Genomic DNA, 23,502 nt, shown 5'->3' on the forward strand with positions numbered 1-23,502 from the left:
TATGCACTTGCTGTGTGCTAAGAGCCTCTCACTCCAGATTGTCTCCCTTATTGAAGTGCATGGAGAGCAGGATTTTGCTGGAACAACAGACAATGCAGGTAGGGATGAATGTCACCTCCCTGAGTCATGCAGATATTAGAGTTTTTCACTGAATTTCTGCCCCTCCTGGTGAGGGCAGAATTGGACACCTTGCCCTCAAGATCTCTTGCTACAAAGACTAACATGGAAACAGAAAATAAGTAGCTTGTTGCTTCCTCTCTGTGTGGCTGTGGCTCCAGCAGCACTGATGCACAAGGAAAGCATTTTCATGAGCTGTTAAAACAGCAGAGGTTTGTTTTCCTTTGGCTGCAACATCCTGGTGACTCCCACGCAGGAAGTGTTCATGCAATATTCCACACAGGCAGAATATGTCCAGTTCCTAGAAGTCTAAATACAAGAAACTGTAGCCCATTTGAAAACTAGGCCGATCTTGGATTATAAAAGTGAGAGGTAATCTGCTTTCATGGGCTGCAGTTCCCAAATTCTCCTCTTTGTCCCTAGACTTGATGATCTTTGGCAAAATACATCCTTGCAGTGCTCATCTCGCCGGTAACTCAAGGATTGTGGCTGAGGTGACAGACCAGGTGTTGCTGTTATTTCATGGATAACCTCCTCCACACAATACAGAGGTCTCTGAAGGGGGAAATTCATTATTCCTGGTTTCTAAGTGCACTCAGGTAAATTTTACTATGAGAAAAACAGCAAATATTCCACTATTTCTGCTCCTCTGCACCAAAGCAAATGAGTCAATGGTTTGTGAAACTGGCCACACCACTGAGATGGAGAGGGCATATTGCATATTCACAGGAGCTTAAGATTGTTGTATTTACAGTTTCATTGCTAGGGGCTGTGGAATGGAACATAATTCTATTTGCCAGATACTCTTCCTGGTGCAATAAGTTAGAGGAATTCTCAATTAATACATGGAGCTTATGCATAAAAGGCAAGAGGTTAGATAGCACTGCAGTGCCCAATGAACCATCTGGTGAACATTAGGTTTGTCAATAAATCACAAAAGCACCAGTTCATCAAGAAAATTCCATTTCAAACCACTGACAGGAAAAAAAAAAAGACGGGAAAAAAGCCCTCACAAAATTGGTATTTTGATATTTTATAAAAACAGGAGCATTAAATAGCTTTAATCTAATTTCAATTGTTTTATTGGTTCTCTTCTGATGACCACATGGCTTCACATCCTGGATGTTCAGCCCTTTGTCTTGTACACAAGAGCATCACGAAATAACCTGGGGCTCCAGCACAGGAGAAGCTCCTCTCTTTGCTCTCAGTCTTTCTCCTCACCATGGGTGATGACATAGCAGAGGTTCTTATAGTCAAGGTTCCCTGAGACATCTGGAGGGAAAGCAGCAAACATCTGGTTGATCTGCCAGGCAAAGAGAGAGAGAAATGTTACAGAGATTTATCAAATGCTGTGGGACAGTGACATGAACAGCTCTTCATTCTCCACCCAGGTCAGCTCCCTGCTGCCTTGAGCTTTGACCACCATGGAAAGGTTTTCCTGAGGTTCAGTAAAATTGAAACAGAAGTTGGAACACAACTGGTTAATAAACGCTAGAATAATAACTGCCAGAACGTGACAAGTTCCCTGTTGAGAAGAGCTCTCCCGGAAGTCCAGGTAAGCCCTAAATGATAAATGTATTTTCCAGTCTCTGTTCTGGCTGGAATAGTCTGTCCAGTCTGTTTGTCCAACAGAGCAGCTCCACTGCATCTCCTCTGAAAATAAAGTCTCTCTGAATTCCTCCCAACCAGCAGACTCCGTGCTCAGTCTCACACAAACCAAGTCAGTACCTCATTTCAGATTTCAAACCAAATAACTCACAGAAATGGAAACCAGAACTCAGTCCCCCCCCAAATCCACCTGGACTCCATAAATCCACTGCCCAGCTCCCCACAGGGAAGAGCAGCACAGATAGACCTTGCTTGCACTTGGATGGGAGTCCAAAGAATCTATTTGACTTTGATTTTGCCATGGAGCTCTTCAGAAGAGACGCTTTGAATTGTTGCTAATTGCTGGAGCTGGCATCAGCCCCCTCTCAGTCTGGATTTCAGCTGAATTCATGCATTTAAAGAGGGGCAAGGAGTGACTGCTGAACAGGAGCTGGAGCTGGGCTCCTGCTCTGAATAAAGCAGTTTCTTACCTCTTCTTGGCTGAACCGGTCTGCCTGTGTCATAAGCATTTCTTTGATGCTGTTCAAATAAAATGAAATAACCTGATTAAAGGGTGATAATGGCACATGACAATTCAGATGGCAAGATCCCTCCCGAAGTTGCATGAAAGAAAATCTGTGTGACTGCATAAATTAGAGCTGTTAATCCTTACATGATATTGTAAGAGATTTTCTGTGGGCACCCATCAGTGTCAATGCCTCGCTCTGCCAACTTATTTCGCTTTTGTGACATTTTATGGAGGTTTAAAATCGTTTAAGGTTATTACTCTAATTGAAATACAGCAATTTTGTATGCTTATCTTAACCTAAAATGGTAAGTTTCCTCACTTGCTGTTGAAAGTTTGGATCGCTTAACAAAACCAAAAGAGAGAATATTTCCTGTAAAATCTGAGGATGAAAGGAACAGAGCATGAAATGAGAAAGAGGACTTGAAAGAGAGCTCCAGCTATTCCGAATCATCACCCCAGAATCCCTTTATTTGCATGCAGCCATTCCCAGGGGAGCTGCATGAGACCTGTTGTGTTTCACGGTGCACTGTCTTGATCTGGAGTTACAGCACTGGAACACAGAGCTTATCCCACACACAATCTGCATCCCATGCAATTACATCAAAGGGAATATTTTTGGGGCAGGCTCTCAGCTGATTTACCCTCTGTTTTAAACCCATTGTGGGAAGGCAGTCGAGCATGTAATTTTTTTGCTTTTAACCTAAGTTTAGAGGTGAATAGAAAAACCAGGAAGAATTATTTCTGTTCCTAGTCCAACCCCTGTAGATAAAATGTCTTTATAGCTCCCCCAGTTACTCATGTGCTGAGGGCAGCACATGCACCACGTGCTGGAACATCCAGCAGCATGAACTCAGTTCTATTCACATAAACATCCCTTCAATAACACCAATAATTTCCCCTTCCTGCAGAAGAATTCCTGTATTAATCTCAGTTTTCATTCACGCTGGAGAGGCAGAGTTGTCTCCTTTTGTCACTACTGAGTGTATTTATACATTGTCAGACACGATTCTGGAGCAGTAAAACAAACTGTAAAGCTGTGATAACAGGTGAGCAGCCTGTTGTAGAAAAACAAAAGCTGAGGCAAATGTAGAAATCTGGTTGGGTTTGTAGATTTGAAAAAAGGTTTGCTTTTTTGAAGAATTCATTGTGTTCATTGCACATGTAGAGTAAAAAAAATCCCCCAGACAGAAGTGCAGTTTGGATGGCAAAGCTACAGTGGCACTCACAGCTCTGACACAGGTGATTTGTTCCTGAAAAAGGCTCCACATCCCATTTTTCATCAGAGGCACATCCACTTCTGCAGTTCTTTTTGATGTCAAGTGCAAATTTGGAAGCCCAGAAAGGGAAATATGAAAAAAGACTCTTCTGGGCAATGAAGAAGGATCTTACCCACACAGACAAGTGTGAAAATATCTGTGCAAGCTTTGAGAAATACTCTGAAGTCACAGACAGAGCTTAAGCTATTGGATATATTTTTCATGCATTAGTTCACCATTCTCTTTAGTTAGCAAAGTTCCTTCATCTCTTTGTCTCAAGTTTTTGTTTCTCTTTTGTCTCTCTGCCCTTCTGGTCTGTGACTGCATTTTTGAAGTCAATTCTCAAATTATCAGTTGGTGCAAGAGTAGGGAGATCATTCCCCTCAGCATAAATTGATTATTGGATGTATATGCACTGGGGCAAACAGCATCAGCAAATGTAAATAGGAAGTGTGAATAGGAAGGAGGTTAGTGAATAGAAGGAAACATTAAAGCAATTTTGTCAGGAGTCACAAATAAACTTCATCGCAAACAGGCCTGAATTTAAAAGAGATCTGGGCACTGTGTGTCTTCTATTCACATGCTTAAAGTATTTAGGGGAAAAGAAAAGATCAAATATCTAATTATAATCTTCTGATGCACAGCCCAGTAGGCTCTGGCACACAGAATAAGGAAGAAGGACTGACTAAAGGATCTATGCACATTTTCCATTATTTATTTTATAGGGAAACAAACACTCACAATTTCCAAAGGCAGAAATGATGCACTTTTTTTCTTTGTGTATCTTGTTTTCTTTAGAAAGCCTATTTCCTTCTCAAAAAATACCCCAAAAACCAAAGCAAACCCAAGGTCTTCTGGGGAAAAAAAAAATCCGTTTGCCTTGACTTAGGAATCTAAATGTTATCTCTTGTCCTGGCTCACATCAATTCCTTCTACAGTTGCAAACACCTTGTTGCCTTCTGGTATTTTAAAAAACTTTTTAAAAAGGTTTTCTTTGGGAAATCTGTGGGATTTTTTTGGGTTTTCCACTGGGTTTGCCCTTTCTACAATGCTGCCTTGGAGGAAAGCAGGGGAGTGGGAAGGAGCAGAGCTCTACAGCTCTGAGGAGGATCACCTCCAGCTTGGCCAAACACCTCCCAAGCCCAGCATGCCTGGGACCTCTTCCATCCCCTGGGTCCATTTTCATCTGTCCCAAATCTGAAAAGCTCCACTGGCCTCAGTGAGGCACAGTTGGTGTTGGCCTGACTCACTTTGCCCCACAAGTAGCGTTTGGGGCTGAATCATCCAACCTTTCCAAACACTGGGAATGGCACAGAAAGCATTTTCTCTTTTTGACATCATGCTGTAGGAAGGGTTTAGTGTGGGATAATGATGCAGACAAACAAGGTCTGTCACTGGGTTTGGAAGTCAGCTATAAACTCCTGGAGCTTCTGGAAAGGTTAGAAGGCTCCATCCCAGCTACCACCACATGGACTGAGTGAGTCATTTCCAGACCAGAGGTGAAAACATGCCGAGGGAAGAGACATAAAATTCCCCAGAAGGATGTTAACTCCATGAACATAAAAAGAAGTTCTGATTAAAAGGTCAGCACGGCTGGTTGTGGAGAGAAACATTCCAGGATTTTTTAATACGGAGAAATATTATTTATTAGCGTTAACTGTCGCATTGAAATGGCTGCATGAGCCAACAGAAAAATCATTTCAAAACTTCAAATGTCTACATTTTGGAAGCATATGAATAGAAGTTAAACCTCAAAGACATCCACGGAATTGATTTAATGGTTTGTTCTGTAATGATCAACATTACCCTCGGGTCTAATAAGTAAACATTATGCTCTGTTGTGGTGATGAACTAAAACAATTGTCTAATGTTAGCAGTGCAGTGGGGGTGGGGACAAGGTTGACCTTTTCCATCAAGGAAAAAATAAAATATTTCTCTCTCATCTTCATTTTGGAGTGTGATACTGCATTCCTAATTTGCCCCAAACTCCAACTGGCTTCCAGCATCCAAGGAATGTGGAGCAGGACACAGGGTGGCAAGCTGCAGATTTTGTATGCAGGATTCTGTTACAGATAGTGGTGGGAAATATAACATTTCATGGGTTTGGGAGTATCAGAAGTTCGTATTTCATGGCTGTGATTTCACTACTGTGTGATCTGCCCTATTTGGCAACAGGCCACGTTTATTGTGATTTTTTGAGTCACTTCTGATATGATCCCCTGGCAGTTCTTCCCAAGCTGTTTGGGTGATGTCAACCCCAAAACAATCAGGACAACTCTTAACCCTCTGTTCCTTCAGATTGATTGCTACATCCACCTGTGTTTTAATTAATTTGGAAGTTCTTAGGGCAATGACTGTCTCTTTACTTCTATTTTGCATTTCCAAAAGTTCTCTCACCTGCTGGGGTACTGTCATAGAAAAGAGTATTGATAAAGGAAAGAAATATTGTACATGAATTTTATACTTTCAACTAACTTTCATCAATAATTGCAGATAATTGATGGAAATCATGGAAATCTCCATGGGGTTCTGGTCAGAGGTTATCACAACATAAGCAGCAATAATTGATGCAAATACAATTTTGTAACTCATGGCTCCCTAATAGATTTCCTATACATATCATGCTTTATAAAATCTATCTGAAATGGCTGCTGCAGTAAAAGTGTAGACCCCAAATTCTCCCTGAAATTCCAGCATATGAACAAATTTAAGCAATTGCATGAATCTAGGAACATAAAATACTTCTCTCTTGGAGCCATAGGTCCAACCTCCTCATCCACTGGCCTGATTTGGTATCATTTATCTCACTCACCTGAAGTCCTGCTTGCCCCACTCTGGCAGTGCAAGGAGAGCTTACATTTGTGTAATTCCCTCCTGAAGTCCTTTTACATTGCTTTGTTGGTGCAACGGGATATGAATACAAATTAAGTTCTGCCTCCTTATTTAAAAATAGCCATATTGACAATAATTGCCAGATTATTAATAGTATTATTTGGTTTGGCTCTCACCGTATCTAGTGGAATTTTACAGCAAATTATTTCTAGGAGCAGAAGGCTCAGACGATAAACACATAAAAAGGAAAACGTCCTGCACTAAAACCATGTCTCAGATTTAATTAAATTGATCACTTTTTTTTTTAAGAGGGGAGCAGCTTTCCCATTTTAGTCAAGCACTGAGAGCTAGGCACCAGACATCCATTTTAATTTTACATATGGAGTTCATTTACAAAGAGTCATGTGTCGATTTACATCCAGACCTTCAAAAAAAGGCTATCTAATGGCCTACATGTGATTATATTTCCGTTGGCTCTTGCAATGTCTGAAGACAATAACATCTCTTTTTGGTATACAAATACATTCATACAACAGGCCAATCTTTTAACTCTGGCTTGCAAAGCTAAATGTTTTCTCTGCCTCTTAAAATGCTGTGAAAAATGCAGCTTTTAAGCAGCTCTTTAAAACGGTGCAATTATTATTATTGTTGTTATTCTTCTAAAGGATTTGAAATAAACTTACTAGTCTGCCTTAATGCGGCCTTTTCCTTCTGGGTCGAAAATCTTAAAAGCGTTCAGAATGGTTTCTTCTGGGTCCGTGCCTGAAATTAATGGAATACAATTTAGAAGCCTGGATGTATTTCTCTGTATTTCTCTGGCTGCAGAATACTTGCTAAGCAATTGCATTCTCTTGAAAACCAGTGCAAAATGGAGAATTCTGCAGTTGTGGGCTTGAAGACAAAGGTTCCCGAAGTCGGCAGCATTTGTCATGTCAGATAAACAATAGAGGTGAATAGTTCAATGCTCAGAAGCTTAAAAATAATAACTCATATCTATTCTCTGTCTGCAGGAGAGAAAACTTCCAGGAACTGGTCTCCAATATCAGTACCCAGAGGATTAGGGGCTTTCAGAAATGAAAATATAACAAACTGTTTCCCTCACTGGCTTCCTTTAATCTTGCACTGTACGTTCCTTGTGAAAACACTTTTTGATGTTACTTGTTCTTGGCGATACAGAGAAGAGGTTATTTCCCTCACTGGAGGAAATGGAGCTCATCATAAAATCCAAATGCCAATGGAATGCAGTGGAAACAGGATGATCAATGTGAGATGGTGATCTGCACTTATATCCCATTGTGCTCTTCCCCTCACTGGTCTCTTCATTAAGTGTTACTTACAGACACAGGATGGTTTCGAGCACTGCACTGTGGCTACAAGATTTTGCTTTTGCTCTTAGCTGGGCCACAGATTTTTGGTATGACTTTAATATCCCTCTGTTCCTAGCAGTAAAATGATTGCAATGATCTTCCTTTTCTTCCTCCCATTATCTATCCCATCTCTTTAGACTGGAAAAAATTTGTGTCAGGGACTCGTTTGCACAGTACCTTAATCTTGGCAGGGGCTGGGACTGTTCTGTAATTCTGCAGATTCTGAGCACACTCATTTTCAACCCACACCAAAGGATACACTGTGTACTCTTTTTCTGACTATTCCCCAATATTTCAAAATACTACTGTAATATACCAAGTACAAATCTTTGTAACTGTAGGAAACCAGATTTACAAGCAGATGAACTGATTCCACAGGCACAAAATGAAGCTGTTTGGTATGCTGAAAGAGCAATTAAAAAAAGGATATAAAAGCAAGGATTGCAGATTCGAAGTTTGTCCCCAAGTTTGGCAGAGGTAGAACCAGAACAGAACCAGCCAAGGTTCCCTGCTCTGCAGACTCTCCTGATGCCTTCACAGTTTGCTTTGTTTAAAAGATTTCACAAGGATTAGCAGGATCCTGGTGGATATAATAGCCAGCAAACCTCGGGCTGTAGGGCTTCCTTCTTGCCACGCAATGTTTAGAGCCATGTATATTTTTTTTTGCCAAGCTGTAGGCGATGTATTCAAACTGCACTGAATCTGTGATCAATACAAAGAGCATTGGTGTTTAATGAGTGTTTGGATTGTCCCATGAAGAGAAACATCCCCCAGCTCCGAGGAGAGGGCTGCATTTTAAGTAGTCACCACTGTGGGGGGGATTTTTTTCCTTACTGTGTTTTACATTTTCTACTCTGTCATATCCTTGGACTTTGGCTTTGAAGAGAAGCAATGCAGCAGGCATTCTTTATTGATTAGCTGGTAAATAAAGTGGTTTCTTTGATGTGCGGCATCTCTGTTTTCTGTACAAATTGTATTATTCTGACTCCCTGTAGAAGCAGCTCCATGTGGTTGGCATTAACATAAACCGAGTTTTGTTAGCTGTTCATCTGGCATCATAATCTCAACATACAAAGCTAAAGCTCATCCTGAAAATCCCAGCTTCCCCTTTATGACAGAAATCAATTATAGCACAACAAATTTTACTTAGAAAGCACCTTTCACCAAATTCTCTGAGTGGTACTTAGCTAATAAAGAGTGTTGCAAAATTGCCATATCCACTTCCTCTAGCCCTTTCTCCCTTTCTAATTGCACTACAAAGGCTCTTCATCCCAATTAGTTTTGATTGGGAATGTGCAGTCTTTTGGCTCTGCTTCCTTTGCATGACAAACCCAACCAGAAGGGCATGACAAGCACAGCTGTGATTTTCCCTTCACCAAATGGAAATTAAAAAAACCCTCCTCCTTTGCTAGTAGCCAACAGGAAACCTGCAGACAAGAGGGTTCTGCTTTGCCATTCACCTTCCTGTGCTGGCTCTGCTTTTAGGCCACAGGATTGGCAGGGCTGGAGGCTTTGCCAGCTTTAGGGACTGTGTGGGATGAGGGGGAAGAGGGGAGAGGAGGAAGAGCTCATTCCCATGCTCACAAGGGGAATGGGCAGCAGGGAACCCCACAGCAAACCTCCCTCATCCCAGCAGGAAGGCTATGGAGGAGTCACTGCCTGCTCTGCCAGGAGACACCTGGAGTGTCACAGTGGAGGTACCACAGATTGATATCTGGGGAATAAAATCCTCTCCTCAACCAGCCTTCTCCATCACCTCTTGTGCCACCCAGACTTCCTGCCCTCTTTAGCAAGAGTGTCTTTCTTCCAGGACCAACAACATGAATTCTTTCTTTCAGACCTCTCTCTTTTCTGTTCCAAGTGTGGAAAACCCTTCACAGGAACTGTGGTCAGCAACATAAAGCCAGAGTCCAGCAACAAAACAATAAAAGTTTTCAAGAAGACATGATCAGATTTTTCCATTTTTCTATTCATTAGTTAATTTAACAAACTTCTGGAATGTGCTTGGCTAAGGCCAGCCCTGCTTTGAAGGTCAGGGTTTCACCTTTCTCTATGCCTGTAGGAAGATGAGTGGAGTTCTATCTTGGCCTCACACCTCCTCTTTGGCAGTTTCCAGCCATTAACTGGAGAAGAGAGATGCCTAAATTACCAACTCACACAGCAAATCTGCTACCCACATTTCCCAAACTTCCCACAGTGCTCCCTATATTTTCTGTGGCAATGGGTAAAATCCCTCTTCCTTATTGTAAACCCACTGAAATTTAATTATTTCAATTTATCCACTCCATTAGGGGTTATTCAGTGAAATCTTCACCTAATGGCAAAATCACTATTGACCTCAAGTGACACCAAGGCTGGGCCACTGGGTTACAATGAACACAGAAAATGAGGGAAGCCCATGTTTGCTTAATGTGCCAAAGGAGTGCAAAAAGGGTGGTTTTTTAGAAATGTTTAAAACCAGCTAACACTGGGATTGCTATGACTAAAGCATGAGTGTGAGTCCAGCCCAGGAGCTTTCTGATGGTGACTAACCATGCTCCAGGCTGCTGAGATTGCATTTCTTTCTGGACCTCAGCTCACCACTTTCATGTTAGCTTGTGTAAGCTAAATCCCACCTTTGAATTGTCCTCTGCACCGTCCCTCAGCCTTTCATTCCTCCCCTCTGTCTGCAAAGCTGGAGATCCCTCCTTGCCTCTAAGCATTGTTCTGTGGAGACATTATGATAATTTGCAAGGTGCTGAGATATTTCAGTGCCGGGGATCTTTGACAGATACCTCTCCAATCCCCCAGAGGTACTTACCTTTCAGCTTTTCCCCAAACATAGTAAGGAAGACAGTGAAGTTAATAGGACCTGGCGCCTCCTTCACCATGTCTTCAAGCTCTTCATTCTTGACATTCAGACGACCTGCAGCAGAGATAATTTTTCATAATAAATCACAAATTGTGTTTCAAAAAAACGATTCCCATTCATCTCCTCCCACCGGGGAGCTCAGGGCTCTGTGCAACTTTGCTAATAACATGGTAGAACACAACTCCCGAATACCCCAGTGAAAAAGAAATTGGCAGAGCTGGCTCTGAGATCAAAGGGTGACTGAAGGAGTGAGAAGGATAAATAATACAGACGTGGCCAGCAGTGGACGGGAGAAGGGGCACTTCCAAATAAACTGCTTTTTGGTTTGTGGTTTTTTTTACCTCAGGTGAAATATGGGCCCCACTGATATTAATATAGCAGAGATCAAAGTGACTGAAGTGAATCCAAGGTCTCAGTGCTTGCCCTGCTGTATATTGAGACAGCTCTCTGAGTAGAGGGCAGATGGATGAGATGAGTAGTGGTATCCCTTCCCCATCCTTTAGCAGCCCTATTGATGAGGATTTAGACCCTGGCAACCCTCCTCAAATTGAGTGGTAATTTGCTGGGAATGTACTTTATAGGCATTGAAAGGCTTCACTGAACAGGAGAGACAGCAGAACTTGGCCTTAAGAAATAAATATTTCAGGGTAACAGTAGCTACAGGCCAAAGTTTGCAAACCTCATTGTCACAATAAAGAGTTCAGGAGCTTCTGCTCCTTGCACTGACTCTGCTGGCGTCTGATTCCACCCCGGGGAGCACTAAAGATTCTTATCAAGCTCTTTTTAATAAGCTCCAGATGGCAAAAGCCCAAATGCCTACATCACTGCTCGAGCCTCAAATGCTGCAACGAGGATACAACTCCAGGTTTGAGATCATGAGGGCTTGAATTTCTCCTTTCCTTGGGAAGATTTGCTCTAATCTGCTTGATATGATCAGGGCTGTGATAGCCATGGAATGGACAATTGCTAATCCCATGACATGCCCATTTCACCCCACACAAAGTGCCAGCAGCACAGAACCTCACATGAAGTCCTCCTACGCTGGCGTGGGCAGAGGGGCAGCAGTGCTAATCAGGGGATATTCCATGGCTCCCAGATGAAAAAGGTGCAGCCTGGGAAGCCTGGGTTCAGAGGCAAATCAGAAATGCCTGGCATGGAGCCCTGCTTGGGTGGGCTGGCTCTGAAATGGTTGTAGGGGAGGGATCAGACCTTCATTTCCCTTCCCAAGGAGGCTGCTCAGGACACTGTCCAGCTGGAGCTGCAGGGAGATCCCAACTACCACAGGGAGGAACTTCAAACTGAACAGGTTCCCTTTTGCCTCCTGTGTGTCTCGTTTCTTCCCCCAGTGTAATTCTAACACCAACCTTCCTTCTGTGCTTGGAATCCAGACAGCATATCTCTTAAGTATTGAATTATGAGTTTACCTAGTGCAGCAAATGTGTCTCTCAAGTCTGCTTTGTCAATAAAGCCGTCCCTGTTCTGATCCATGATGGTAAAAGCCTGTGGGAAGGAAAAGGAACATGAATTGCCATTTCCATGGCACAGGACAGTGCTACAATCACACACATCAGTCCGTGAGGGGATGATATTCATGCTGTAAAAAGGAAAATTTAACTTCCTTTGATTCCTCCACATCATTGCACTTTTTCCTCACTTTCAACGCGTTACTGTATCTTGGCAAGGGGCTCAATTAAACCCACCCAAAGTTCTTCTTACTAAATTAATGCTCAGTGCAGCGTGCACTGGGCTGAAGCCAATGCTGGCAGCTCCAGCCATTCAGCCCTTAACCCATAAAAGTTTGAATTAGGGAGGATTTAGTCAGGGTGGATTTAGCCAGTGGTTGTTCTGTGTGTTTATACCTTCCCCATACCTCATTCTCTGGGAGCTCTCATATTCTGTAAAGCATTTAATTTCTGTGGATATCTCTCTGCTATCAACCTGACGTCGATTCCTCCTGGGCCTTAGAATGATCCATCATACAGAGATAGCTGAATGTTCAAAAGTACAGAGAAATGTAGGCTCCATAAGATTATTTATTCAAAGTTTTTTTCCCCTTTCCAATACACTGCATCCTTGAGATTGTACTGTGTGCTCTGACTGACACTGATGTGCTGACCTCAAATACTCTTGTCAGGCAAAATTTAACTTTTCATAGAAAAAAAAAGCAGTTTTTGTTTTGTTTTGTATTGTTTTTATTTTCAGCCAACAGAGACTTCATGTGAACTTCAACAGAGACCATTGTTTACCAAGCCAGCTAACTGCTCATCTCTCTGTTTACCTATTTGTGTGTCCATATCTTCACTATCATCACACTTACAATGTTTCATTGATTTGGAAAGATTTTAATGACCTGAAATCCCCCTGGCCATGCTGTGGGGAATTTCACTTGATCCTGCCATGGCTCTGAAGCTGGTTATCTGTCTGACAGGCACATCAATATGGGAATGTGCCTTTGCAATGGCCAGCAATTCTTCTTTCCTCAGAACACAGTAACTTGCAGAGTTTTAGAGTCTGCTGCCCTACAGGATGCACTTCTTCCCATGGATAAGTTATCTCCACATATCTTCAGGGAGTTTCACCTCCAGTTTCTTACAAAGCCCCACTGCTCACATTCCAGTTTGCCCACGAGGCTCCTTGTAGCTTTTTGTTCATAATCCTACATTTACCTTCCAACCATCCCCTTGTAAAAAATTAACCCCAGCTCTTAGAGATGCTTTCCCCTTGCTTTAAACAGCCCCACAATTTGGAAACAAAGGAGAGAGAAAATATGAAGAGGAAAACCAAACCCAGCCAGCTCACTGAAGAGCATCAGGCATTGGAATGGGTGAAGTTCAAATAACAGCAATGTTGAAACATTTGCTGGTGAGCTGGTTGAAATCTCCAGATAAAAATGTTCTAATCCAAACCAGCTTTGCAGAAATACTTGTCCCAAATATGCAGTTCTTAGACATAACATGGTTTTGGGTTTCATTTTACCACTCCAGTGCCTCATGCTTTTGCCATTATTCTGCCACCATCCTCCTAGAAATGCTCCAAGTATTATCTGAGTCAGAGAAGATCAAATAATGGCATTCTGTCCAGATCTTCTTTTTGTTGGTCCATCTTCAAACAGTAATCCTTGGAGAAAATAAGCTGGAGGTTCCTAGGGCATGGAGGAGTGGGAGAAGAGAGTCAAACATGTTCCCATTGACTGTGGGAAATGACTGGTGGCTCCAATCCATTTAGCTGGGTCATTTCCCAGTCCTTGCCATGGGGTTTAGTCTCATCTACCACTGAGCTTTCCTGGTGGGAATCGTCAAGGAAAGTAAATTTGAAAGCCATGCGAAAGCACAAAACGAAACAGTAGACATTTATCAGACTGGAAATTGCTTTGGAGATATGAGTTAGAAAAAATGGGGGGAAAATCAGTAATTTTAAATGACAAACCAGTGCATGTCTCATGGACTTTCTAGAATGCCATCACAGAAAGAAAAAAACCCCAACAAACAAACAAACAAACAAACAAAAAAAACACCCTCATCAAACAGATTATCTGTCTTTTTAATATGCTCCAGCTTTTCTGCCACTCCATCAGATTTACCTCCTCACAGGTCAAAGAACCTACAGTGCACAGAACACCAAATCCCTTGGGAGCTCAAAGATGCTTAGCTCATCTCAACATGTTGTCCTGTTTTATTGGCACTTGTGGAGAAAGTCAGCTGAGGGCTTCTTGGCATTTCCATCCCCAGTTTGTGGGCAGCATTAGAAGGGCACAGAAGAATATTTTCTGTTGCTGTTGTGGAACAGACCATGGATGAAAGGCCTGGTTCAACCTGGCATCTCTATTCAGGACAACACTTGAGCAAGTAAGACTATTCTTATTTAAAATACCACTTAAACTTAACTCTAAATATGTGCTCAAGTGTTTTCCTGAATCAGGGCTGAAGTGGGTGAGATTTTCCTTTATTTTGGGGTGGGGGCTTGAGTGCTTTTTAAATAAGCCTAGAGCCTTGAAACAGGGGAGTAAGGGAGGGAGGGAAGTAAGAAAAGAAAGAATGAAAGAAAGAACAAACAAACACACAAGGAAAATGATCTACCAGCCAAAACCACAGGGATGATTCAGAAAACAACTGTGTGTTCTATTAAAGCAGATGGAGAATTGAATGAGGATTACAAACAAAACCTATGTTATTCATTAGCAATAACAGGAGACTATAGAGAATAGCAGAACAGTGACCAACCTCTTTGAACTCCTGGATCTGGGTTTGTTCAAACATAGAGAAAACATTGGAGCCACCTTCTATCTTCTTCTTTGCCTTTTTGGGAGACTGTAATACAAATAAGAAGATCAAATACATGTTCCTTTGTCTGTTAAACACCCAGGAAAACAAATTACATCTTCAACAGAAGGCAAAAGATACACAGTCAAGTAATACAAGAGGATTGGGCTTTGTTATTACAAGGTTTTAAATTCAATCTTATATTTATATATATATAAAAATAGATAGATAGATAGATAGATAAATAGATAGATAGATAGATAGATAGATAGATAGGATTGAATATACATATATTTATACACATGGGATAAAAATTGCTGCCTTATTAGCAGATGAAGATCTCACTGAGGCTCTTTGCCACTCCCTGCCATGTCCTGGAACCTGACAGCTCAGATAAACAAGGACAGCTTGTCACTGTGCTGCCTTAGAAGAGGTGAGGGACCCAAGGTGTGGCTCAACATCCTGCCTGGGACACTGCTTGTTCCCCCAGGAGCTGCCTGTTCCATTTTTACCATTTCCCACTGGCATCACTCCCCTTCCACACTGGCTCTGCAGAGCTCAGGATAAGAGATGTCACTTGGTGTGGAGTTGGAGATATGAGATACATGGATATAGAGTTCCCAACCTGCTGTTCTCAAGGAATTCCAGAATTCAGCTAAGAGCCTCCAAGGACTCCTTCTTCCCAGTTGCCATGCTGGGATTGGCAGCCAGACTCCAAACAAGGCTCTGCATGAGGACTCAGCTCAGGAACTATAAAGGGAAGTTATATCATTTCCTCCTCACACAGAAATGTTTAGAAATCTGCTCTGTCTGGAGCAGCACTGACAGAACAGATTAATCCTTCCCAAGCAGGAACACCTTCCACACTTGGAGTCTGTATTCCTGCACCAACCTATGGCACTACAGCACAGCTCCTTACCAGACCATGCTATTTTAATATTCAAGATATTCATCTGAAATAAAAGGGCAGGACTGCTTTTATCACCATTCTCAAGTCTCGAGGCTGAGACAGAGAAAGATTGGGGAAGAGCTACAATGATATCTAAGAATCTAATGCTCACTAAAAATCAGTCAGGACTAGACTTCATTAAATACCTTTGAATAAGGGCCCAACCAGCTTGCCTGAGACAATACAGTTCTTGTTCTTCAGTAAAGAATAAAATCTGTGATTCCAAAGGATTACAGAAGTGTTTTAACCACAGCATTATCCTTACTCGGGGCAGGATAATGAGTTGCATCGCCTTTTGAGTTCCCTTCCAGACAGATTACTTTTTTCTTTATCATTTTTACTTTTAAACTTCATTATCATAGTCCCACCTGGTTCTCGTGTCACCGAAAATTAGTCTTACTTAGTTTGGGCTATTCTGCATGAAACAGAAGGCAACTTCTACTGTCTCCTTTCATCAAAATAAAAAAGCCTGTGAAAGTTCAAATTCAATACTGATTTAAAATATCCTGAGGAGCAGAGCAGATCAAGGAAATATTCCCACTTGACTCTGTTTGAAGCATACATTGTCTGATCAATTTAATTTGCCAGGCAGATTTCTGCACTCAGCCACCCTGGTTTAGATCCCAGGATATGGAAGGGGGGAAATTAGGGCAATGTTACTCTCCCACATACCCACACTGCAGACCTGTCAAGCTCCTATCTGCTAATCCAAAGAACTAAAATCTGGAAATAGGACTGGAAATTAAGTGGAAAATATACTTGTAGTGAGGATAAAAACAAGGCTAGAATGCCACCACAGGCATGGAAAAATGAAGTTAATAAGTGGAATGTTTAATGAATGTAGAAATATTGATTTTGGAATAAACAGATTCCCTCCTCCTCCTACACATGAAATAAGTGTTATTTTGAGCAGTAATGGGCAATCTTCCACATAACGTGAGGTGCCTGGTGGAGGCTTTCAACACTTGCAGATCGAATGGAAATATTCCGAGCAATCCTACGTATTTACATGTATTTGTTCCCCGAGGTAAAGGGAAAGCAGATGTTCCCCAGAGGAGAGCCCTGCCAGCTGTGGGGGAACTGACCACAGGGCTTGGACAGGGCAGTGAGCTGGTCCTGCTGGGGTCCTGGAGCTGCTCTTTGTGCACACAAACCAGGCTTTGCCCTCCTCAAGATCTGTGCTGCTGTGGCCAAACAGCCTCCCTGCTCAGCCTGATAAATATTCCCCATGCTAGCAAACTATCTGCATTTTTTAAGCCATCACCACAACGAGGATAGTGGGGTTCAGCTCTTCTAAGTGCCCAGCACTGGAAATTCCTCTAATATTCCTAAGTTTATGGGGTCTCTTCAAGCAAGGGTTGTAGCTGCAAGGAAAGATCAGGTCAACCCAAAGGCTGCAGCTCAATATCTATTAGAAACAGAGCAGCAAGTCAAAAACCACCCAAAAAGGCTTCTTTATATTAGTGAAGTGCTTTTCAAGACAAAGAAAATTGAAAACTGACTATACAGGGAACAGTTACTGTAGTATCAGAGAATCCTGGAGTGGCTTGGGTTGGGAGAAGATCAACTAGTTCCAGTCTAGAAGAAATACTGAAAGAAACTCATCCTAACATATTTGCTCCCTGTTACTCTCCGATTTGTCATCTCCAGGGATGGCAGAGGAGATCAGTGCCCATGTTGCTCAATCAATCTTTACTTTTTCTGCCCAAGGTCTGGATAGGGATCCCATTTATGACCTGTTCACTTGTGGAAAGGGGCTGAGACCACCAAAACATTTCACAGGGGCTCATGAACAGCTGCTGGGTGGGGTTGGCCTTCCAGCACCAGGTTCAAGCTGAGTCTTTTAGCATCCAACATGTAGAGCATCTTGGATTACCAGTTCCCAGCACTGGGAATGTACCTTACCTGCCCTAAAAAGCCAGGGAATTCATAATCACAGACAGAAACCGCACCTCAGTTTTGCACAAGTGGTGGGCAGGCAGGTGCTGTGAGGAGGAAGGCTGAGAGAGAAGTAGGTGGAGCAGGAGCAGAGCAGAGCACATTGTCTTTCTGGGGGTTAACTGGAATTAAAGACAGCTCTAAGAGAACAGAAATAGGTCTGTGTTATAGAAAAGAATCACTCTGAGAACAGAATAGTTCTGTGCTGCTGTCTGGCAATTCCAAACACCCCAGAATTTTTTAATGAACACAATCAGGATTCTGACTCCAGAGTATCTCTCTGCCAGAATGGCATATTAAAAGGAACATCACAGAGCTGAGCACACATGTGGCCTCTAGACTGTCAAGGATTTAGGAGGTGACCCACAGAGGAGCAAGTGGGTGACTGACACATCACTCCTGCCTGCCTTGATTTCCCCACTCTGGAAACCAAAGTGTGCTGGGCTGCACTTTGCAAAGATAGAGCAGCTCTCATTGCAACATGTGCTGTGAGACTGACACACAAAACGTGCCAGATGAGAAACTGAAGAGCTGAGGGTCCCCTGGGCTCGGATTCCGAGGCCTCAATAGCACAGCAGTGGGAAGAATGTTGCAACAACTGAACAAGCCTATTAATATTCCTGCCTGAGTGTATTAATCATCCCATTGTGAAGAAAACAACACTTCACTTTAGAGGAGAAACCACAGGCTTGTCGCGTATCACTCATTTGTCTTAGCAGTGTTAGCACTCTTTCAATTAGCCTGGATTTTAAAGGGTCTTTTTTGTGGTGTTGTTTTGTTTGGTTGGTTTTGGTTTGCTTTAGAAGCTTTAGATGAAGAAATGGAGCCACACCAAAATCTGGTCCCAAGAAAACTCTGCTGTGCCAGGCGTTTGCTTTGAGCTGAGTTTCCCTCACTGAGGCTCTTTATATTTCTCCTCTCTGGCAGTGTCAGGGAGCCTGAAAGAACAAGGGTGTGCAGAGGCACAGGCAGGCAATGAGTGTGCATGGCTTTTGCCTCTCTGGATGCAAGGATAGGGATCCATTTTTGTATATGCTGCACTGTTCCAGTGAATGAGACAGAAGAAATCTGATTTCAGGGTGACCTAGAAGAAAAGGGGGTGGGGAATCCATTTATGTCTCTACATACAAAGGAGGAAGGAGATGAAAATGCCTTGTTCTCACTTCAGAACGTGAGGCATTGTTTGCCCTGATAAATTCATAAAAGGCTGGTGCTAGAGCAGGTTCATGACACTGGATTATTGCAGAGCTTTATCATCTCCATCCCTCGGTGCATTTTGCAGACAACCCAGAAAAATATGGAAAACCAAGCAAGTTCTGCAGTGTGAACAAGGTCACAGCTCCCTCAGGGGATGCTCAGGGGCACACTTGCACCCTTCAATAAGCAGGAAATAACCAACCTCTACCGAGCATTTCCTTCAGTGTAAGGATGTCTCCACAGCAGTGAGGAGAGGTGGGCAGCATTCTGTCACAAGCTATAGATTTGGGTTGGTTTGGCTTGGTTTGGTCACTTCCTCATTTGGTCCACCATGCTCTAAGCCCCTCAGAAAATTAAATAACTAGAAATGACACAGTGAGATGTTTGTAACAGCCAAAGTAAAAAACACATGCAAAAACACTTCCCCACTCAGCCACTTACTGCATCTTCTATTTTTCCTACCAGAGACAAGCTCAGTGGATGAGAAGGTCTCTGCAGACAGAACCAGCAGTGGACACTGTGAAGAGCCTGATTCTGCTGTCTTGTACCCTCAAGTGTTTATTCAGTCCAGGACAAAGCAGACATAAGATACCACCAGGTTTTTACTGTTTCACATTTTGTACTTCTTCCTCTGCAACTCCATCTACAACTACAGAAAAGACAGGATCATCCATCATTTTGCTCAGGCTCTGTCCCCTGCTGTGATCCACGGTATGATGTTCACTCTCAGTTACCATTACTTTTTCATCCATCACACTCTCTCCTTGTTTTTCATCCACTCTGGGATCTCAGTGCTGACATTTCCTGTCTCCAAATTTTTGTTATCATCAAATGCAGCTTCTGGATCAGAAGTTACATCTCAGGCCTGGACAAGGGATTGCTGCAGCATGGGACAGGATGTTTGTTGATTTTTGCCTCACAAGTTTGCTCTGCTGAGATAATTTACACTGCATTTGCACCAAATATCCCAGCTATGGATTAGTCAGTGTTTTTTAGTGTGGTTTAGGTCCTTTCCATGGCAGGTGAGCAGCACAAGGCTGACCCAAGTGTGTGCCTTGGAGGGAGCAGTCTAGAGGAGTAAGAAACATAAACTGCTCTAAGGGCACAATTTGCATTTCAAACAGGCAGCAGCCTCAGATCGTTCAAATAAACCCCACGTTATCAGAACTGAGAAACAGAAGATCTTTTTATTACCTACTCCACAGTCACAAACAGATCCCTCCCCTCTCATCCTCACTCCATTTTGTGTGCAGTCCCAGCCTGCACACACCCACACACCCACCCCTTTGATCCCTGAGATACAGAAATCTGTTGGACTGCAGCCTCCTGCTTCACACTCCTGGACACTAAAACATTCTCTACCCCACAGAAAACCCCACAGCCTCCTTCCTCTCCTGCAGACATGCAGAGGGAAGGCATTATCTCCCCAAACTGATCTCAGAGCAGCAGATAACCCACCCAGCCTCTCCAGCCACACACTCCTCCACCTCTGAGACCCAAAATCCCACAGCTGCTTTTCCCACACAACAGATTTTCTTCTCCTTCATGCCAGCAGGTGAGCAGTCCCTGTCTGCACACACAGGGCTCCCACACACATGGACACACACATGGACACAAAAACCCCAGCAGTGTCACCTTTCAGCAGGTGGGGTCAGTCAGCCTGGCTGGTCAGTGCTCAGTGGTCAGTGGTCAGTGGCTGTGTCCATGCAGGTGGCACATTCCAGCCCCAGAGCCCACTGGAACAGAATGCAGGCTATTTTTGGGCATGCAGTTCCCCTCAGCATGCAGAGTGTGCTGCAAGGTGTCACTCGGACTGAATGAACACGGGAAAGGTTGGGGAATAAGAAAAAGGATTCCCTCTCCTTCCTTCTGCCCTTCCTTCTCCCCACCAGCACAGAGCATGTGGGGAGACATCACAGACCCAACTTGTCTGAAATTCCCTGGAATAAAGGGAGAGATGTAGACAGTTCTCAGAACTCCGTTCCACAGCACTTGTGTGGTCTGCTCTTGTTAGAAAAATTATCTCCCTGAACCCTGCCTCTCTCACTCTCATCAGCCCTGGATGTCAGAGCCTAGTAGCACTGGCTGACTTGTAATTATTTTTTACTATGCTGCTTTGTCTGCACTAATCCTTTGAAAGTAGCTTTACTGCACATCTGAAATATTATGATGCTATAAAACCTCTGTAATATTTATAAATCCCTTAAGACATCATAAAGAGAGGGAAAAAAAACCTCCCCACAGAGTTCATCTAGCATAATTACATATACATTTCCCTCTGATTAATAAAAAATGATCACTTCCTTATGTAAAGATATTCTTCAGCTTTCTTTCATTAAGGCTATTTTTTTCTTTCCATTTTAAATCTGTTTCATGTGTCCCTGTATAGTAAGGTACCTCAGAAGAGATTTTCCCTAAACAAAAGGCACAATGAGCAGAACCACCACAGAGGATCGTCAGTGGAGCTGGGAGAGAGGAGACAGACGAGTCTCTCACTATATTTTCACGTCTCCTAACTTAAGCATTTCATCACAGAATGTCCTGGAATATCTTCAAACATCAATGAGTGGTGGTGTGTCATTGAACTAAACAGGCAGGGAAAAAACTGATAAATTAAATTTTGGGGGGGAAAAAAGAGGGGAAAAAGAAGAGCTAAGACCTAGCACTCACTCCCACCCCACAAAAGGGCTGCTTAGACTTCAGTGAGGCTGATTAAAGGCAAACCTGTAAATCCACAGCTGAAGCAGCACAAGGCATTGCTCCCTTCAGAAACACTGGTGAGGAACATGATTAGTGTGAAACCACTGACACTGGGTTTGTCTGGCTGAAACTGGAACCTGTTTTGTGCATGGATTTTAGAAATGCCATTGAATGTGGTTTTGCCCTGCTCAGAGCAGCACGTGGATCACATTCATCACCTGCTTAAATGGGATCAAGTTTGAACTAAGCTTTGAGAAAGCTTTTCATATCCAACTCCCTCTCTGGTGTTCTCCTCAATCAAATATTCCATAGCCCCAGGGAGCCACTGGGCAGCATTGCTTTCAGACAGCCTGAAAAGGACCTGCAAAAAGGAGCAAAATAAGGACAATCACCTGCTTTTTTTTTTTTTTTTCCCCGAATATTGTTGTAGTCATTCCTCTAAATTTGCAGGAGACAAAGGTCTGCCCAGTCTGTTCCTTAGGCAGGAGTTCTTTGCTCCATGGAATCACATCAGGTGAGGTGGCTGTTGGAGTCACAGAGCTAAAAGCCAACAGTGAGCTGGGCAAGGACAAGACACTGACATTTCTGCTTCTCCCCACACTCACAAGAGCAACACAGTCACAATTCCAGACCAATCCCTGTCCCTCAGTCCCCAACACACCACAGCAGACCTATATTCTGTCTCACAGCAGCCTGCCAGGCATTGCTGCCCTGCTGTGTGAGGCTGGGGCAGAGATGCACAAGTTCTTCCTTCCAGCACATTCAATCTACATCCTCTGCCTTCCTCCTTTGTTAAATACATGCAGAGGAATCCTTGGGACTTCCCAGCTCACTCTGTGGGGTATATCTGCACTCTGGATGTGGTACTAAGATGAGATTTCATGGGATGCAGTGTGATCATTTCCTGCTCTGTCTGAATCGTTAGGGTCAGAAAGAAATACAGAGGTAAACAGACATGGGGAAGGATAAAACCTACCATGGTGCTGCTGCTCCTTCCACCCCTTCTCTGCCAACCAGCCAGCCAGCAAACACAATGCCAACTGTGTCTTTATATAGTGTCACCAAGGAATAAAAATATGCCTGCTCCAAGTTTAGACAATAGATGTAAGGTTGGAAAAGTGCAGTAATTGGATCCCAATACCATTCCAAGCATCTGTTCCATGCACAGCTTTTGCTTTCACAGAAATAATGCAGCAGATAAGTAGAGGAGGCAGTTGGGATCCAATTGTACAGCACTCACAGCGAGCTCCAGCTGAAGGGCTTTTCCCATGTACTGCTAAATAATGAACACAGGGCATGCACTGGAAGATTTTAAGTGGACATCCTGAAAAGCAGGAGGGGAAACACACTCCTTGAGAAAATGCTGGGGAAGCTAGTAATAAGTCCTGGCTACTTGTATAGCTCCAGAGGCTGGGGAAGGCATTCAGAGCTCCAGCAAAATGTCTGAGGCTCTGCAGAGGTGCATCTGTAGCTGAGAAGTGCAAAAGCACTGCTGTGCAGGTGGCAATGAAGTGACTCAGGTTGGGTCTCTTTGCCCTAAATCTATAAACATGCCTGAATTCATGGCTGCATCCCAAAATCCTGCGAAGTGGTGGGGAGTCATGGACTTCAAAGGATGGAAAAAGAGCTGTGTGCTAATGACTGTGGCAGTGGGAGCAGGAGGAAACAGGAGGCAGCATAGGAGCCACAGGGGCTGAGTGTCCCAGGGAATGCTCACGGACATTAGCACACATTCCATCCCACTGGAATTGTTGCTATGGGCCAAAACATTCACCAGCATGAAATTGCATGATTCCACTGACATGAAATCATGGTTCCTCCTAAAGGTCTAATCTGTGTCTCTGAGAGTATCAACACAGGGACATCTGAGCATTAAATACAGCAGAAACAGCAGGATTTTCAGGAGCCTGCATCTGAAAT

The 23,502-nt window shown here is 43.2% G+C and overlaps 1 protein-coding gene across 2 annotated transcripts in view; it reads right to left on the reverse strand.

The window, feature by feature from the left end:
• Window positions 1–1,176: 1,176 nt before the first annotated feature.
• MYL10 (myosin light chain 10) overlaps window positions 1,177–23,502 on the reverse strand; it is a 37,139-nt gene continuing 14,813 nt past the window's right edge. The window contains exons 1-7 of one of the 2 annotated variants that reach the window (XM_085078069.1): window positions 22,559–22,708; window positions 14,760–14,846; window positions 11,964–12,039; window positions 10,489–10,593; window positions 7,005–7,083; window positions 2,196–2,244; window positions 1,177–1,420 (exon numbers count right to left, since the gene is read on the reverse strand). In XM_085078069.1, the coding sequence (XP_084934195.1) occupies window positions 1,322–1,420; window positions 2,196–2,244; window positions 7,005–7,083; window positions 10,489–10,593; window positions 11,964–12,039; window positions 14,760–14,846; window positions 22,559–22,561 (498 nt within the window). In that variant the 5' untranslated portion in view covers window positions 22,562–22,708 and the 3' untranslated portion in view covers window positions 1,177–1,321. Of the gene's footprint in view, window positions 1,421–2,195; window positions 2,245–7,004; window positions 7,084–10,488; window positions 10,594–11,963; window positions 12,040–14,759; window positions 14,847–22,558; window positions 22,709–23,502 lie in introns of those variants that run through there. The other variant, XM_085078071.1, reaches the window with a different exon arrangement.

This window comes from Lichenostomus cassidix, chromosome 19 (genome assembly GCF_008360975.1).
Source record: "Lichenostomus cassidix isolate B80296 chromosome 19, HeHo_3.0, whole genome shotgun sequence".
In the NCBI taxonomy this organism is placed as follows: Eukaryota; Metazoa; Chordata; class Aves; order Passeriformes; family Meliphagidae; genus Lichenostomus; species Lichenostomus cassidix.